A 15,939-nucleotide genomic window follows, 5' to 3' on the forward strand; every position below is an offset into this window, starting at 1 on the left:
AAGAGGGTGTTGAGAAGCATTGAGGTTTATTGGAACATCTTGGTTGGGAGGATGAAGGGAGATGGGAAGCGATGCTTGGGTCACTTGGATTTGGTTTACGCAGCAACAGTGCTTTGGAGCTAGAACTATACTCCCAGCTTTCCTCTGGCTGGCTCCTTTACCGTGCCTCAGTTTCCCTGCTCTTAGGCTAATGCGTCAAAGCTAGTGTCCCTGCGGGCAGGGAAAGCGGAGAGAGACGTCAGCTCTCTAGGGTTGACAGCTGATTCTTGTATCTTACAGCTCTCTTAACTTTGTTTTTAAAACACTCGATGAGTCAGAATGACCGGGACGGGGATCGTAACAGAGTTTGCTTTTTTTTTTGAAAAACCGTGTGAGCCAAGCAGTGAGGGTCAGATTAGAAGGGGTTAGATTTTTTTTTTTTATCCCTTACTGTTATGAGAAAAGATCCTGATAACAGAATGAAGGAATAGAATTTAGACCAAGCCAGTGTCAGGAAGAATTGTGACTAGAATATGTGATTTCCCCTGAGAATCTTGGCAGCGACAGTTTCTGGCCCTGGAGTCCACGGGTTAGCTGTAGCGTTATCCCACGTCACCGTGACATCAGGATGATAACAGGCTTTCCCTAATAGGACCTCTTCACTCCTCCTCCTTCCTGGAAGTTGAAACTGATTCCACAGACAGCATAGCTTCGATTTCTTGGCATTCTAGGGGAAGGGCCGTTTCTCCCCTGTGCTCAGTGTTCCTTAAATCCATGTACTCTTAAGACCTTCTCCATTAATATCTGTGTCTTTATTTATTTTAAGAGTTTTTTTGCTATTGGGTGCGTGCGCTCACCAGAAAGAGAGACAGAAGGTGAGAAATCAGCCCCCAGAGGGGATGACCACGCCGTAATCCCTTCTCCATTCTCCTCTCGGGATCTTGGGCACGCACACACACGTGCCCGGCGTGAGTTTAAGCCATCAGGTCTGGGACTCAAATTGCGGTCGACTACATGGGAGTCCAGCGACGTAGCCATTACACCATCTGCTGGTCCCCAGACTACCATTCTAGGTCCAGGACTTAAACCTCAGTCGGCCATGTGTGAGTCCAGCACCCTTAACCAACATGCTAGCTCTGGTATATTTGCTTTTATTTTACGAAGGGACTTCAAACATTTATGGAAAAATGGAATTAAAATACGAGTTTATTTTAGTGAAAAAACATTCTTTAAACCATGCCTAGTTTTTATTTGTAGTACACATTTTTCTGACCTTTTGGAAGACCCCTTGCATCTGTATGTTTGATTGTATGCTACTCTTCCCAATGTGATTCAGTTAAGCGATGTCGGTAGCTTAGAGTTGGCCATGGTGGGAATATTTTTACGTGGAAATTGGCAAACATGACAAATCAGGGCCTCCCCCACTTTGGAGAGCAAGTTCTAAACATTGACCAGCATGCTGCTGGTGGCTGGGTAGTTCATCTAGTCCTGCTGAGGCTCCTGGGACTCGGCGGGCTCAGGCAGCACCAGCCTCTGATGCCCACTGAGAGCAAGGCTCCAGCAGCCAGGCGGTGGGTTCCTGAGCCTGCAGGGTGTTGCCCAGCTCCCTCCTCCCTCTTCTCAGGCCCTTCCATACTTTGACCGACTGGACTACGTGTCCATGATGTGCAATGAGCAGGCCTATTCCCTGGCCGTGGAGAAGCTGCTCAACATCCAGCCGCCTCCCCGGGCGCAGTGGATCCGAGGTAAGTCGTGCGGCCTCTTCCTGGCCCTGCGTGAGCACAGCATGGTGCTCCCCACTCCTCCCCACCACAGGGGCATCGAACCCTTAGTGTTCAGACCTAGGCTCTGTCAGCCCCTGGATCCTCGGCCCCTGAAGCCTTTTCTCCTCCTCGTCTCCACCTTTTCACAGTGCTGTTTGGAGAAATCACACGCCTTTTGAACCACATCATGGCTGTGACCACACATGCCCTGGACATTGGAGCCATGACCCCTTTCTTCTGGATGTTTGAAGAGAGGGAGAAGGTATGCGAGGGTGGAAGTACAGAAGTAGGGAAGGAAGTGCAGGAAGTAGAGATGGTATGAAGGGCATGACATTAAAAGAAGGCCCAGGCCAGCAGGTGACGTGTGGTTAAAGCCCTGGACTCCAGCATAGCCGACCATAGTTCAAGGCCCAGACCTGGTGGCTTAAAAGTCACACCAAACACGTGTGCGTGTGCCCAAAATTCCAAGAGGAGAATGGAGGAAAGGGGATCGAAGCGTGGCCATCCCGCATTTGTGTGTGTATGCGGGGGGATTTCTTATCCTCATTCTGTTTCTTTCTCTCTCTGGAAAGCACACACACCCTATGGTAAAAATCTTAAAAAACAAAACAGGCGCAGTGTAGTGGTGTAGTCAGTAGCAAACTGAACTGTAGTGGTGGAAGCCACGTGGCTGACCGTGGGTTCACATCTTCAGGTTGGCCTGCATATATGCCAGGTAGGAATGCATGTGCCCAAGATCCAGAGGAATTGGGGGAAGGGGATTGCAGCTTGATGAGACCCTGTCTCAGTGATGTTTCTTTCTCTTTCTTATACGTAAAATAATAATAGAAAGAAAAGGTGATCAAAAGGAGAAAGAGAACATGGGGAGAGCAGTTAGGGGAGAAGGTGCATCTCACTTGGGCTGTCGTCTTCGGAATCTGTCCTGAGGAGTTGGCTGGGCACAAAGAGGCAGAGGGCGAGGAGCAGGCCGCTGTATTGTTGGACGTAGGGGCACAGGCCTTTGTCACTAATTCCCAGTGTGTCCTATCAAGATGTTTGAGTTCTACGAGCGAGTGTCTGGAGCCCGGATGCATGCTGCTTACGTCCGGCCTGGGGGAGTGCATCAGGTGAGCTGCCCCCTGCCTCCCTGGGCTTCAGTCCAGGTCTGTTTCCTCTGTGGCCACTGGAGGGCAGTGCTGGCCAATGGGAACCAAGCCTGTCCCCCTGGGGGCGGGGCCAGGCCTACTCCTTAGTGGAGGCCTGCTGTGCTCAGCATCACCTGCACTGGCTTCTAGGACCTACCCCTGGGGCTGCTGGATGATATTTACGAGTTTTCCAAGAACTTCTCTATTCGGATTGATGAGCTGGAGGAGGTAAGATAAGAGCCTGAGAGAAATCCCTTTCCCCAAGAAGGGCTTGTGTGCTTTAGTCCCAGCTGTAAGGACATACCGAGGTGTGGAGAGGGTTCTAAAGCGGATTTACACACCGGCTTTCTTGATCAATAGATGCTGACTAACAATAGGATCTGGCGAAACCGGACAATCGACATTGGAGTTGTAACAGCAGAAGATGCACTTAACTACGGTTTTAGGTGGGAGGAATACAGCTTCTCTCCTTGGGGTGGGTTTTAGGTGGGCGTGGGGTGGGGGAGTTCCGACCTAATAGCCTGACTTTTGAGACTGTTTGGTGCCCTCCTGGCCATGCTCTGAGTGGGCACTCCATACCTGGGGTGGAGGGGGGGGGAGCGGGGGGGGGTAGACCTTTCCTGGGCTGTGGCGCTGGCCCTTACTCCCCGTGCTCTCCAGTGGAGTGATGCTCCGGGGCTCGGGTATCCAGTGGGACCTACGGAAAACCCAGCCCTACGACGTTTACGACCAGGTCGAGTTTGACGTTCCCATTGGCTCTCGAGGGGACTGCTATGACAGGTGAGTCCTGGGCCCTCACTCAGCTCATCGTCCGGCTGGTTCCCCGGCCTGAGTTTCCTCTTTGCTACTTTCTTCTTTACCTGCTTCCCCAAATCCACGGGAGCTCGTGTTGTGCTAACCTGGGTTGCTCCTCAAAGCACTGTCACACGTGGGCATCTCACCCTACCCAGACCTTATCCCCGTCTTAGATAGCGTGAGCTGGGGCTGCATTTTATAGCTGCGAAAGCTGAGGCATGAAAGTGAGGGGGTAACCTGGGTTATTCTCGTAGTAGTGGCTGAGGCTGGAATCCCCTAATCCAGAGCAGTACTCTTCCCACTAGGGCCTAGGCTTCAGATCCCAATCCTGTTTACTGACCCTGAGTAAGATTCGGGCGTGTGTGTTTTCCTATGAGTCCATTTGACTCTCATTCCTCCTGTAGCTCCCAAAACGTTTTAAGTTGGTAATTGGAGACAAAAATACTACCTACCAGCCCTGGTCTGAGAAAATAAAGAGGATTTAGAGAAGGATCCAAGGAGCATTGACCTCGCTCTTTTGCAGTTGGCCAAAGGGCCTCCTTCCCAGCCCCGCCCTGCTCATCTGCTCGCTCCTCTCCGACTGACCTGGCTCGCGCTCTGCAGGTACCTGTGTCGGGTGGAGGAGATGCGCCAGTCTCTGCGGATCATCTTCCAGTGTCTGAACAAGATGCCTCCTGGGGAGATCAAGGTCGATGATGCCAAAGTGTCTCCACCTAAGCGAGCAGAGATGAAGGTTGGCTGAGAGAGAGGAAATGGACTATCTCAGATTTCTTCTTGTTCGTTATAATAAGATTCTTTTCAAGTATATTCTTTATTTCATGAGCGAGAGAGATAGGTACCCTCGACGAGTCTCAACACTCCAGCACCACCCTCCTCCCTACCCCCAACCTTCCAGCCACCCAGGATCATGGGCACACCTGGCGTGTTGACGTCAACCCAGGAGCCAAATCCCAGGCCCTCCCAAATGGCTCCAGCGTCATGCAGTGGCACCCTGCCACCTGCGCCATTGTAGCTAGGCTTTTATAAGATTCTTAACCTTGGGACCAGCAGTTGTCGTAATGGCCATGTTGCTGGACTCCCATGCAGTCGACTGCAGTTCGAGTTCTGGACCCAGCGTCTTAAACTCACACCAGGCGCATGTGCATGCCCAAGATCCTGAGAGGAGAAAGGAGGAGGCGGGATTGCGGTGTGGCCATCCCCCCCGGGGGGTGATTTCTCGCTTTTTCTCTCTGTCTTTCTGGCAAGCGCACGTGCCCTATAGCAAAATCCTCTCCCCCCCACAAAAAAATATATATATATATTTTTAACCTTCTGTAGCTCTGTTTCATCCTGCGTCTTTTCCACTCACCGATATGGGTTTTTAGTCTGTAAGGCTGGAGATTACTTCCCATGCTGGAGGCGGCCCGGGAGGCAGTGTGAGTCCAGTTTACTGATGCTCCCTTTTCCTTTCTTCAGACTTCCATGGAGTCGTTGATCCATCACTTCAAGTTGTATACCGAGGGCTACCAAGTCCCTCCGGGAGCCACATACACCGCCATCGAGGCCCCTAAGGTAAGGGGGAGGGGTAGGAAAAGACTGTGTGAGGCAGGCGACTGAAAGGACATAGAGGTTCTGCAGAATGCTTGTTCACAGGCAAGAGGGCCTGAGAGCAGACAGGTTTTGCTGGCAGAGGAGAAGGCTCTTCCTACTAATGAGGCGCCCACCTTCTTCCTTGTGCAGGGAGAGTTCGGGGTGTACTTGGTGTCTGATGGCAGTAGCCGCCCTTATCGATGCAAGATCAAGGCTCCTGGTTTTGCCCACCTGGTAAGAAAATTCCAGTGATTTAGACTCTAGTAAGTTGGTGCCAGCAGGTGGCATGGAGGTTAAAGAGCTGGACTCCCACATGGCTGACTGCCATTCAAGTCCCAGACATGGCTTCTTGTTTTCTTACTTTCCCTTTCTCTCTCTCTGCTCCAAAAATAGTAACAAATAAAGTAAATAATTGAAAAAAAAAAAAAAAACCTCTAGTAAAGTAATCCAATAATATATTGATCTTGGTTGAGATTTTTTAGGAACTTTCCTCCTTCTCCCACCGTGCAAATCTCGCCTAACACCGTTGCTCTCTGACCCTCCCCAGGCTGGTTTGGACAAGATGTCTAAGGGACACATGTTGGCGGATGTCGTTGCCATCATAGGTACGAAGCCTGTTGTGTAGAGGGGTCCTAGACAAGGGCTTGGGACTCCCACCCGGGGCAGAAACTGAGCACGCCCTGTTCAACACAGACTAGGTGTGTGCTCCAGGCATCATGAGCAGAGCGCCTAGCTCTGGACCTTTGGTAACGCCACTTCCTTTCTCTGTCCTCTGACCCCCTAGGTACCCAGGACATTGTGTTTGGAGAAGTCGATCGGTGAGCCGGACAGCAGCCCTGGCTCTCCCTGCCTAGGAAGCGTTCTCCGCGGAGCCTGTCCCTCGTTGGAGACAGGGCTGTGTGTGTGCGTGTGAGTGTACATGGACACATAGCGGTCGGGCTCTCTCTGCATGTGCTAGAAAAGGAGAAATTATAATAATAAACTAGCCGCCTTACGGCCCCTGTGCCCAAATTTCTGGTGTGTTTCTCAGTATCTTACTATCTTGCACTTTGATAGGAAACTTCAGTGTTCGTTAACCCTCTGTTACACTCACATCTTAGCCATTTTTCCTGCTCATCCCCACCCCCATCTCTGACTCTTGGCCTTTCAACTTCTCCATTCCTTGTTTCCTCTTTCCCCCACAGTTTCCCCCTGCCCAGACCTCCCAGTGTCCACACGACATTGGGAAACACGTCAAATCAAAACTCGTTCCAGGTGGGAGCGAAAGGGCTATTGTGAGGTCTGAGGAGGGGTGATTTATCAGAGATGTATCATGAACAGGGCGGAGGGAGAGATGGCGGGTGTGGATGGCCTTTCCCGGGCATGAGGGTCTCCTCATTCTCTGGGTTGAGAAGTTTGGTCACTGAAGGACTGAGGCTGAAGAGCCCAGATCTCCCAGCTCCCTTTGTTAGCCCTTCCGGGAGCCGCCCGGTCTCGGGTGCAGGAAGGGGAAGGGGCCGAAGCATAGGGGAAGGCGTGGCAGGAAGGGGGGAACTCTGTGGTTAGGGAACCGCTGGCTGATCACAGCTGCGCAGAGCTGTCAGCGTCGGATCCCCGACTGCACCTCGGCCCCCTGCCCAAGATGATTCCGGCAGTGGTCTTGCTCTTACTCCTTTTGGTGGAACAAGCAGGTGAGAGGCCGGGAGCCGGGCTCCATGGTGGGAGTGGGCTGTGTGTCTGAGGGCCGAGTCAGGGACAGAGACTGGGAGGCCAACAGTTGGCAGGTGGGCACAGGCTGAGATGGTACAGATACCATGGGGCTGGCCCGAGCAAGCCCCCACTCGGTGCTAGAGTCATACTTCCCTCTTCCCTCGTCCCCTCCCTTATTCCAGTACGCTCCCCCTTTTCAGGATTGTTCTAGAGCATCCACTTGGCAAGGGGAGGGGAGAGTTGCAGGGCTTCGTGGAAAGGCTCCATTTCCCATGACCAGCCTTTCCCATGGGTGTCTTTGGCCTTGCCCACTGGAATCTGCTCTCCAGCCAGTTAAATGTACAGGCCCCCTTATGGAAGGCGAGGCCTGTCCTTGTGCTGGGAAGTGAGACAGGATAAACAGCCATGATTGCCGTTCCTGTGGGTCATCCCTGGCACCGTCCTGTCGGCTGCTGACGGCAGGTTGGCAGTGCGAAATGCCTGGTTTAGAGAGCAGAGCATCAGCTGAGAAGCAGGCAGACGCGGGACGGTCCCAGCTGCTCGAAAGCTTCACTATCGGGACTCTCACTTCTTGTTCACTTGTGTGTCTTGGAAGGGTGTCTGTGTGCAAAGGGCTGGCTTAGCTGTGTGCTGGGGGGGACGGGGCTGGTGAACTTTGGAGAAACCGAAGAAAGCAGCAGTTCCTCCAGCCAGCTGAGAAGGTGGGGAAGGGTCAAGGGTGGACTCTGCAGCCCCGGGAAGAGTGAGCCGGGGCGCTGAGGCAGAACCCCTGGATCTGAGGTCCAACTCTGTCACCGAACTCTGTGCCCTGCGTGAGTCACGAAGCTTTTCCGAGCCATAGTTTCATCATCCATAAAATGGCGATGAAGTTTCCCCTCACAGGGTAGTTTTGAGACTTATGTAATATCGTGTGTTGTGTGTGAGAGAGAGAGAGAGAGGGAGAGAGAGTCATAGAATGAAAAGGACTTCACTGATGTCAGTACTTGACCTTTGCCAGACACGTGCTGACATCAGTCCTTCAGATGGCGGCTGGGAACAGTCTCGAGCCCAGATCGTATTTGATTTTTAAAATTGCACAGAACTTCCTCTCTCAGAGTGAGTAGCAGGGCAGAGTAGCCAGAAGAGGAATTTACACAGCTACGCTCACTCTCCCGGGCGCATGGTCATCTCAGCTTGGCGTGCAAAACCAGTGGTATCCAGAAGGCCTGGGAAAGCAGACGTTGTGCTTTGTATATATTCAAGTGTCTGTGGCAGGACACAGCAATGAGGCTGAGGCTAGCGATGACCAATAATAGAGTAATTGCCTTCCCTCCCTCCCCGGCTCACATCCTTCCTGTCCACCCTCAGCCACAGGTCACAGGACTTAGCAGAGACACTTCTGTGGTTTCTTCACTGAAATTTGCCACTGCTTCTCCCTCCCCCCTTTACCCAGCTGAGGTTTTGGTCTTAGCTCAGTGAACTCGAATAGGTCCCTTGAGGTGCATGAAGTATTCAATGGTGCCTGAGAAACCCACAGTGCTAAAGAGAACAGGTTGGGGACCAGTCGGGAGCACGATGATCAAGTATGATGCGCTAACCAAGGGAATTCCACATGGGAAAGTTCCCAGTTCAAGTCTGGAGACCTCTCTGAGGCAACAGGCATGCACGTGCCCAAATCTGGGAATGACTGCAGGCTGGAGTGGATGGCAGTGTAGAAATCCTGCTGGACAGTCTTTAAAAAAAGGGGGACCAGCAGTTAGCGTGATGGCTTTGTTACTGACTAGTCGACTGTAGTTTGAGTCCCGGACCCGGTGGCTAAAACTCACGCTGGGCGCGTGTGTGTGCGTGCCCAAGATCCCGAGAGGAGAATGGAGGAGAAGGGATTGCGGCGTGGCCATCCCTCCTGGGGGGTGATTTCTCACTTTCTGTCTCTCTGTCTCTTTCTGTCTTTCTGGTGAGCGCACAAGTCCTATAGCAAAAACCTCTCCAAAAAGAAAAAAAAAAGAAAGAAAAGAAAAAGGGAGACCGGCAGTTGGCATTATGGCTACATCGCTGGACTCCTAAGTAGTTGACCATGGTTTGAGCCCCAGACCTGGTGGCTTAAACTCATGCCAGGCACATGTGCATGTGTGCCCAAGGTCCTGAGAGGAGCATGGAGGAGAGGGGATGCAGCATGGCTATCCCCCCGGGGTGATTTCTCACTTTCTGTCTCTCTGTCTTTCTGGTGAGCACATGCGCCTTACAGCAAAAAAACCCTCTCCAGAAAAAAAAAACAAAAAACGAGGGGCTGGCAGGAGGTGTGATGGTTAAGGTGCTGGACTCCCATGTGGCTGATGACAGTGTGAGTCCCAGACCTGGTGGCTTGCTTTTTCATTTTCTCTTGCTGGGACCTGCTTGGCTGAACACGTTTTTCTGGGGGGAGGGGGGCGGGCTGTGGATTAGAAATAAATGTAAAAAATCAAAACAAAGACATACAAGTATAGAAAAACAAAAATTGGGTGGACCCGACTTCTCTGGTGGAAAAAGCCACAGCCCTGAACCTGCCTCAGGTTTATTTTTAATTTTTTGGGACCAGCAGTTAGCGTAATGTCTATGTCGCTGGACTCCCACGTAGTCGACCGTGGTTTGTGTCCTGGACCCGGTGGCTTAAAACTCACGCCTGGAGTTTGTGCGTGCGTGCCCAAGATTCTGAGAGGAGTACGGAGGAGAAGGGATTGCGGCGTGGCCATTCCCCCTGGGGGGTGATTTCTCGCTTTCTCTCTCTCTGTCTCTCTCTGTCTGGTGAGCGCACGTGCCCTATAGCAAAAAAAAAAGCCTCCTTTCTTGAGATTTTTTTTTGCTATAGGGCACGATTACACTAACTGCTGGTTCCCCCAATAAATAATTCTTTTAAAAAAAGAAAAGAAAAGAACGAAAGAAAAGAAGAGACAGAAAGGATTGAAAGCTGAAGGGGAAGTTCTCAAGTATTGGTCCACCTCTGCATGAAGCCATTATCATGGAACTATCATACCCCTCTACTCTAGGGTGGGGGAAAAAGGGGACACTTAAGAAAAATGGAGCTTATGTCCAGCCAGTGACATGGTGGTTAAGGAGGCTGGATCCCACATGGCTGGCGGTTCAAGTCCCACACCAGTGACTTGAAAAACATGCCAGGTGTGTGTGTATGTCCCAAATCCCAAGCGGTCATCCCCATGGGGGGTGATTTCTCACTTACTCTCTCTCTCTCTTGCACAATGCCCTGTTGCAAATTTAATAAAAAAGAAAGGAAGAAGGGCCAGCCGGCAGGAGGTGTGGTGGCTAAGGGTGTTGGACCTCCCACAAGGTTGACTGTAATTCGAGTCCTGGACCTGGTGGTGTGCTTTCTCACTTTCACTCTCTTTCTCTCTCTCTCTCTCTCTCTCTCTCTCTGTCTCTTTCAGGTCAAATAAAAATAAATAAACAAAGTTAAATAAAATAATTCTTTAAAAAAAGAAGAGGGTGGCGTGGTAGCTAAGGTGCTGGCCACTCCCACATGGCTGCCATGATTTCGAGTCCCAGACTCGTTGGCTTGCTTTTTCACTTCCTCCTTCTCTCTGATAAAATTAAAATAAATGAATGAATAAATATTTTGAGAGGTTTTTTTGCAATAGGGTGTGTGCGTACACCAGACAGAGAGAGAGACAGAGAGACAGAAAGCAAGAAATCATCCCCCAGGGGGGATGGCCACACCGCAATCCCTTCTCCTCCATTCTCCTCTCAGGATCTTGGGCACGTACGCACACACGCCTGGCATGAGTTTTAAGCTACTGGGTCCGGGACGCAAACTGTGGTGGACTACATGGGAGTCCAGCGACATAGCCATTACGCTAACTGCTGGTCCCTGAATAAATAATATTAAATAAATAAGTCTAAAAAAAAGAAGAAGAAGAAAGAAAGAGAGAGAAAGGAAGGAAGGAAGAAAGAAAGAAAGAGGGGCCAGCAGGTGGTGTGGTTAAGGCGCTGGACTTGAACATGGTCAACCATGGTTCAAGTCCTGGACTTGGAGGCTTGCTTTCTCACTTTCCCTCTGTTTCTCTCTCTCCTTTCTTTTTCTGGTCAAATTGAAAAAAAAAAACAATAATAAATAAAATAAAATAATTTAAAAAGAGAGAGAGAAAGAAAAAGAAAAATCAGAGTCCAGACAGGAAGATAGCATTTCAATCCCTTAGAGAATACCCTCCAGTTCCCCTCCAGTCTCCCAGGTCCCTCTCTTTCTCTGAGCACTGATGTTCCCTGCCGTCTCTGACCCTGGGGAACTCTTTGTCTCGGCAGCGGCGCTGGCAGAACCCCAGCTCTGCTACATCCTGGATGCCATCCTGTTCCTCTATGGTATTATCCTCACCCTGCTCTACTGTCGACTCAAAGTAAGGCTGGGCCGGGAGGTGGGGACTAAAAGCGGAAGTGGCGGGGACAACAGCATGGATTGGAGGAGAGGGAATGAAAGGGGATTCCCCACCATGTCTGGAGGGGAGGGGGCTGGGCATGATGAGCTTCCTCATTCCTGACAACCTTCTTTCCACTCCAGATCCAAGTGCGAAAGGCGGCCGTCGCCAACTATGAGGTATGGGCCCTCCTATACTCACGTGTCCGCACTTTTCCAGACTCAGCCCTTCGGGCCTGTGGCCTCTGGGTTTGCAGATGCCGATCAGCACACACTTTAGAGGCCCCCTCACACACTGCCCTACACACCCTGCCACCTAGCCATGCCATACGTGGACTGGTGGGTGGTAAGGGAGAAGCAAGCGCAGGGTGACAATGACTACCTGAGAGAGCTGTATGGTGTGGCGCGTGTCTGTGTGTGGTGGTGTGCGGACAAACATGCATTCGTGTCCCGGAACATCCATGTGAGTGCCCTATGCCCGACGTAGCTACCCTCCTGGCCAGACTCCTCCTGGGGTGGGGAAGATGCGGAAAGGCCCAAAGGAGGTGTGGGTCTCTAACGCCTGTTCCTTGTGTCTCAGCAGAAATCAGAAGGAGTTTACACGGTGAGTGAACCAGCCTCCCCACCCTATCAGAAGAGGGTGGGATTTTGAATGACATTGGAAAGGGGTGGGACCTGCGGGGTGGGTGGGACCTTGTGATGGTCTCTGGCCTCTAACCGTCCTCTGACACCCACCTCCAGGGCCTGAGCACCCGGAACCAGGAGACGTATGAAACTCTGAAGCATGAGAAACCGCCGAATTAGTGTTAGGACAGAGGCCCTTGGTGGTCGCATCCTTCTCCAGCTTCTAGCTCTCCTCCCAGCCCTCATAGCTGGCGTTGCTCATGCCTCCATGCCATTAATGCCAGCTGACCCTCCCCTGTAATGACACTGTGCTCCAAATTACTGTCACTAGTGGTTCCGCCTCCCTGTCAAAGACTTACACTCAGATGCTTTTCACTGATGTTTATATTCTAATCTCACTCCCTGTCCCACCCCTCTCCTCTTCCCCACCCCCAAGTCCAACTAAACAATTGGAAGGGCAGACCCCCAATAAAGCTGCCGTAGAATGAGTCCATTGGTTTATTCATTTTTCATATATTTATTCCAACTTTTAAAATTTTTTGGTCATAGGACTTGTGCCCTTGTCATAGAGAGAGAGAGAGAGAGACAGATAGAAAAGGGAAGTGAGACATCACCCCCCTAGTTGGGAAGGTCATGCTGCAACCCCTCCTCTGTTTTTTTTGAGAGATTTTTACTATAGGGCACGTGTGCTTACTAGAGACAGAGACAGAAAGCAAGAAATCACCCCCATTGGGGGATGGCCTTGCTGCAATCCCTTCTCCATTTTGCCTTGAGATGTTGGGCACGCATGCACACACACTTAGCGTGAGTTTCAAGCCACCAGGTCTGGGATTAAAACTGTAGTCGAGGGAACCAGCAGTTAGCATAATGGCTATGTTGCTGGACTCCCACGTAGTAGACCGCGGTTCGCGTCCCAGACCCGGTGGCTTAAAACTCACGCCGGGCACGTGTGCATGCGTGCCCAGGACCCCAAGAGGAGCATGGAGGAGAAGGGATTGTGGCGTGACCATCCCCCTGGGGGGCGATTTCTCGCTTTCTGTCTCTATGTCTCTCTCTGTCTGTCTGGCGAGCGCACGCGCCCTATAGCGAAAACCTCTCAAAAAAAAAAATTGTTGTCGACTTTGTGGGAGTCCAGCAATGTAACCACTATGCCATCTGCTGGTCCCACCTCTTGAATTTTGGCCTAGCGTGCACACATGTCTGGTGAGATATTCTTTTTGTCTTTTTCTTTTCTTTTCTTTTCTTTTCTCTCCTTTCCTTTTCTTTTTTCTTTTAGGGACACGTGTCTAGCGTGAGGTTCAACCCACTGGCTGAAACTCAAACTGTGGAGTCGGCTATGTGGGATCCGGCCGCCTTGACTCCCACACCATCTGTTGGCCCCCATTAACTAGGCCTTTACTAAGTGATAGGCTAGATACTGAAGATATGATTTCAAGTAAGGCAGACTTAATCTTTGACCTCTCAGAACTCCTAGTCATTTCTCTTCACTGAGGAAGGAGTGTTGACTGGGTGGGGGAGGAATGAGACACTTGATCCCCTTCAGGCTCAGGGATGAGGCTGGAGCAGGGAGTTGTGTGTTGAGTGTAGAGAAATCAACACCTGAGAAATGTCCTCTGTGGGCCAGCAGATGGTATAGTGGTTAAGGTGCTGGATCCCACATGGCTGACTGTGCGGTTGAAATCCTGGACCTGGCGGCCTGGAAAACACTTGGACGTGTGTCCATGCGTGCACAAAATCCTGAGAGGAAATGGAGAGGGGATTACGGCATGGCCTTGCCCCGCCCCTGGAGGGTGATTTCTCACTTTCCCTCTCTTGGCCTCTCTCTGATGCGCACCTAAGTAAAAGTCTAAAATAAAAAGAAAGGAAGAGAGAGGAGGGAAATGTCCTCTGCCCCAGCATGGCCTGACTGACAGGGTTGGGTTGGGGGTAAGCCTGGCTGTATCGGCCCAAACAGTCACCAATCCCGATAGTACTGGACCAGAACTTGCATGTGGGAATTAGCATGGCTGAAAACTGAACTTTCCACGGAGATGGGATGACGAGAGCTGTGAGGCTCTGGATGGAATGTTCTATGGAAACAGCGAGTTTTCAGTGGGTCCTGAGGCAAGAGTGTGCTCTTAAGAGAGCTGGAAAGGGGTCGGAGGTGGGCAAGGCAAAGGAGAACAGGTCAGGTCTCAAAGGGAGGTCATTTCTCATTAGTGCATGGGTGAGTGGCCAAGGAGTCCCCTGTCAGTGCTTGCCGTGTTTCCAGAACAACTAGGAAGCTCTGCATGGAAGTGTTTAAACGCTCATCAGATGCCAGAGTCCTGCCTCTGACCCAGCCTTCCTTTCAGCGTGGGGCTAGAGTCTCCACACTTCCCCCTGGGAACCCCCATACTTGGCAGTACTTATTAACCCCTTTCAAAGTATTTTCTAGCTCTTTGTACTCTTTGACCTATTCACTAACCCCACGAAGAAATTTAGGCTCTTTACAGTCAATTATTCTATCCAGGTCACCTTGCAAGTGGCCAACTGAGATCTCTTTGTCCTTGTCTCATTTTACCACGTGAGAAAAAAGTAGATATTAGGGGAGCTGGCAGGGCACACGGTGGTTAAGGCACTTGGCTTCCACGTAGTTGACCACGGTTTAAGTCCTGGACCTGGAGAATGGCTTTCTCACTTTCCCTTTCTCTCTCTCTCTGGTCAAATTAAAAAATAATAATAATAACAAAGTTGGGGCCAGCAGGTGGTGTGGTGGTTAAGGTGCTGGACTCCCATATGGCCGACTACGATTTGAGACCCAGGCCTGGCAGCTTGCTTTCTCACTTTCCTCTCTCTCTCTGTGTCTCTCTTTGGTGAGTACCTGTGTCCTATAACAAATTCATAATAATAAAAAATTAAAAATAAATAATTCGTTTTTAAAAAGAGATGATTTTATTTAACTTTATTTATTTATTTTGATAAATAAATAAATAATTCATTATTTATTTATCCCAGAGAGGGTCAGAGTAAGAGAGGGGGACTGTGAGAAAGTAAGCCACCAAGTCTGGGACTTGAACCGCAGTCACCTGTGTGGGGGTATTGTGCCCTTAACCACCATGCCACCTGCCGGCCCTAAATAAATAATTCTTTTGGGGCTGGCAGGTGGTATGGTGATTAAGGGCACTGGATTCCCACATGGCCGACAGCGATTCAAGTCCTAAACCTGGTGGCTTACTTTCTCACTTTTTCTCTCTCTCTCTGTCCCTCTCTGGTCAAACTGAAGTAAGCAAATTAATAAATAAATAAGGTTAAATAAAATAATTCTTTTTTTATTTTTTGGGAGAGATTTTCACTGTAGGGCGCGTGCGCTCGCCAGACAGACAGAGAGAGACAGAGAGACAGAAAGTGAGAAATCACCCCCCAGGGGAGATGGTCACGCCGCAATCCCTTCTCCTCCATTCTCCTCTCGGGATCTTGGGCACGCACGCACATGCGCCCAGCGTGAGTTTTAAGCCACCGGGTCCGGGACACGAACCGCGGTCGACTACGTGGGAGTCCAGCGACATAGCCATTACGCTAACTGCTGGTTCCCAAATAAAATAATTCTTTAAAAAAATGATTCTTTGGGGGCCCAGCAGGTGGCATGATGGTTAAAGATGTTGGCCTCCTACATAGCCAACAGCAATTCAAATCCCGGACCTGTTGGCTTGCTTTCTCACTTTCCCTCTCACTCTCTCTCACTGTCATTCTGTCATTCTCTGGTCAAATGAAAATAAATAAAGTTAAATAAAATAATTCTTTTTTTTTTTTTTAAGAGGTTTTCTGCTATAATAGGGTGCGTGTGCTCGCCAGACAGAGACAGAGAGACAGAAAGCGAGAAATCACCCCCCAGGGGGGATGGCCACGCCACGATCCCTTCTCCTCCATTCTCCTCTTGGGATCTTGGGCATACACGCACACGTGCCTGGCACAAGTTTTAAGCCACTGGGTCCAGGACGCGAACCGCAGTCAACTACGTGGGAGTCCAGCAACATAGCCATTACACTAACTGCTGTTC

At 50.6% G+C, this 15,939-nt stretch overlaps 2 protein-coding genes across 2 annotated transcripts in view; both read left to right on the top strand.

Annotated features, from left to right (window-relative positions):
• Positions 1-6,241, top strand: part of NDUFS2 (NADH:ubiquinone oxidoreductase core subunit S2) — a 16,203-nt gene extending 9,962 nt beyond the window's left edge. The window contains exons 4-14 of the mRNA XM_006163119.3: positions 1,604-1,724; positions 1,892-2,004; positions 2,774-2,848; positions 3,017-3,094; positions 3,227-3,312; positions 3,527-3,646; positions 4,265-4,394; positions 5,117-5,212; positions 5,381-5,464; positions 5,778-5,835; positions 6,015-6,241. Of these exons, the coding sequence (XP_006163181.2) occupies positions 1,604-1,724; positions 1,892-2,004; positions 2,774-2,848; positions 3,017-3,094; positions 3,227-3,312; positions 3,527-3,646; positions 4,265-4,394; positions 5,117-5,212; positions 5,381-5,464; positions 5,778-5,835; positions 6,015-6,052 (999 nt within the window). The 3' untranslated portion in view covers positions 6,053-6,241. The remainder of the gene's footprint in view (positions 1-1,603; positions 1,725-1,891; positions 2,005-2,773; positions 2,849-3,016; positions 3,095-3,226; positions 3,313-3,526; positions 3,647-4,264; positions 4,395-5,116; positions 5,213-5,380; positions 5,465-5,777; positions 5,836-6,014) is intronic.
• A 498-nt stretch (positions 6,242-6,739) lies between these two features.
• On the top strand, positions 6,740-12,410 carry FCER1G (Fc epsilon receptor Ig). The gene is made up of 5 exons (XM_006163120.3): positions 6,740-6,900; positions 11,189-11,280; positions 11,442-11,477; positions 11,881-11,901; positions 12,039-12,410. The coding sequence occupies exons 1-5, from the start codon at positions 6,852-6,854 to the stop codon at positions 12,099-12,101; spliced, it is 261 nt and encodes an 86-aa protein (XP_006163182.1). The 5' UTR covers positions 6,740-6,851; the 3' UTR covers positions 12,102-12,410.
• The last annotated feature ends 3,529 nt before the right edge of the window (positions 12,411-15,939 follow it).

The sequence above is a fragment of the Tupaia chinensis genome, unplaced genomic scaffold (assembly GCF_000334495.1).
Source record: "Tupaia chinensis unplaced genomic scaffold, TupChi_1.0 Scaffold141389_1, whole genome shotgun sequence".
Classification (NCBI taxonomy): domain Eukaryota; kingdom Metazoa; phylum Chordata; class Mammalia; order Scandentia; family Tupaiidae; genus Tupaia; species Tupaia belangeri.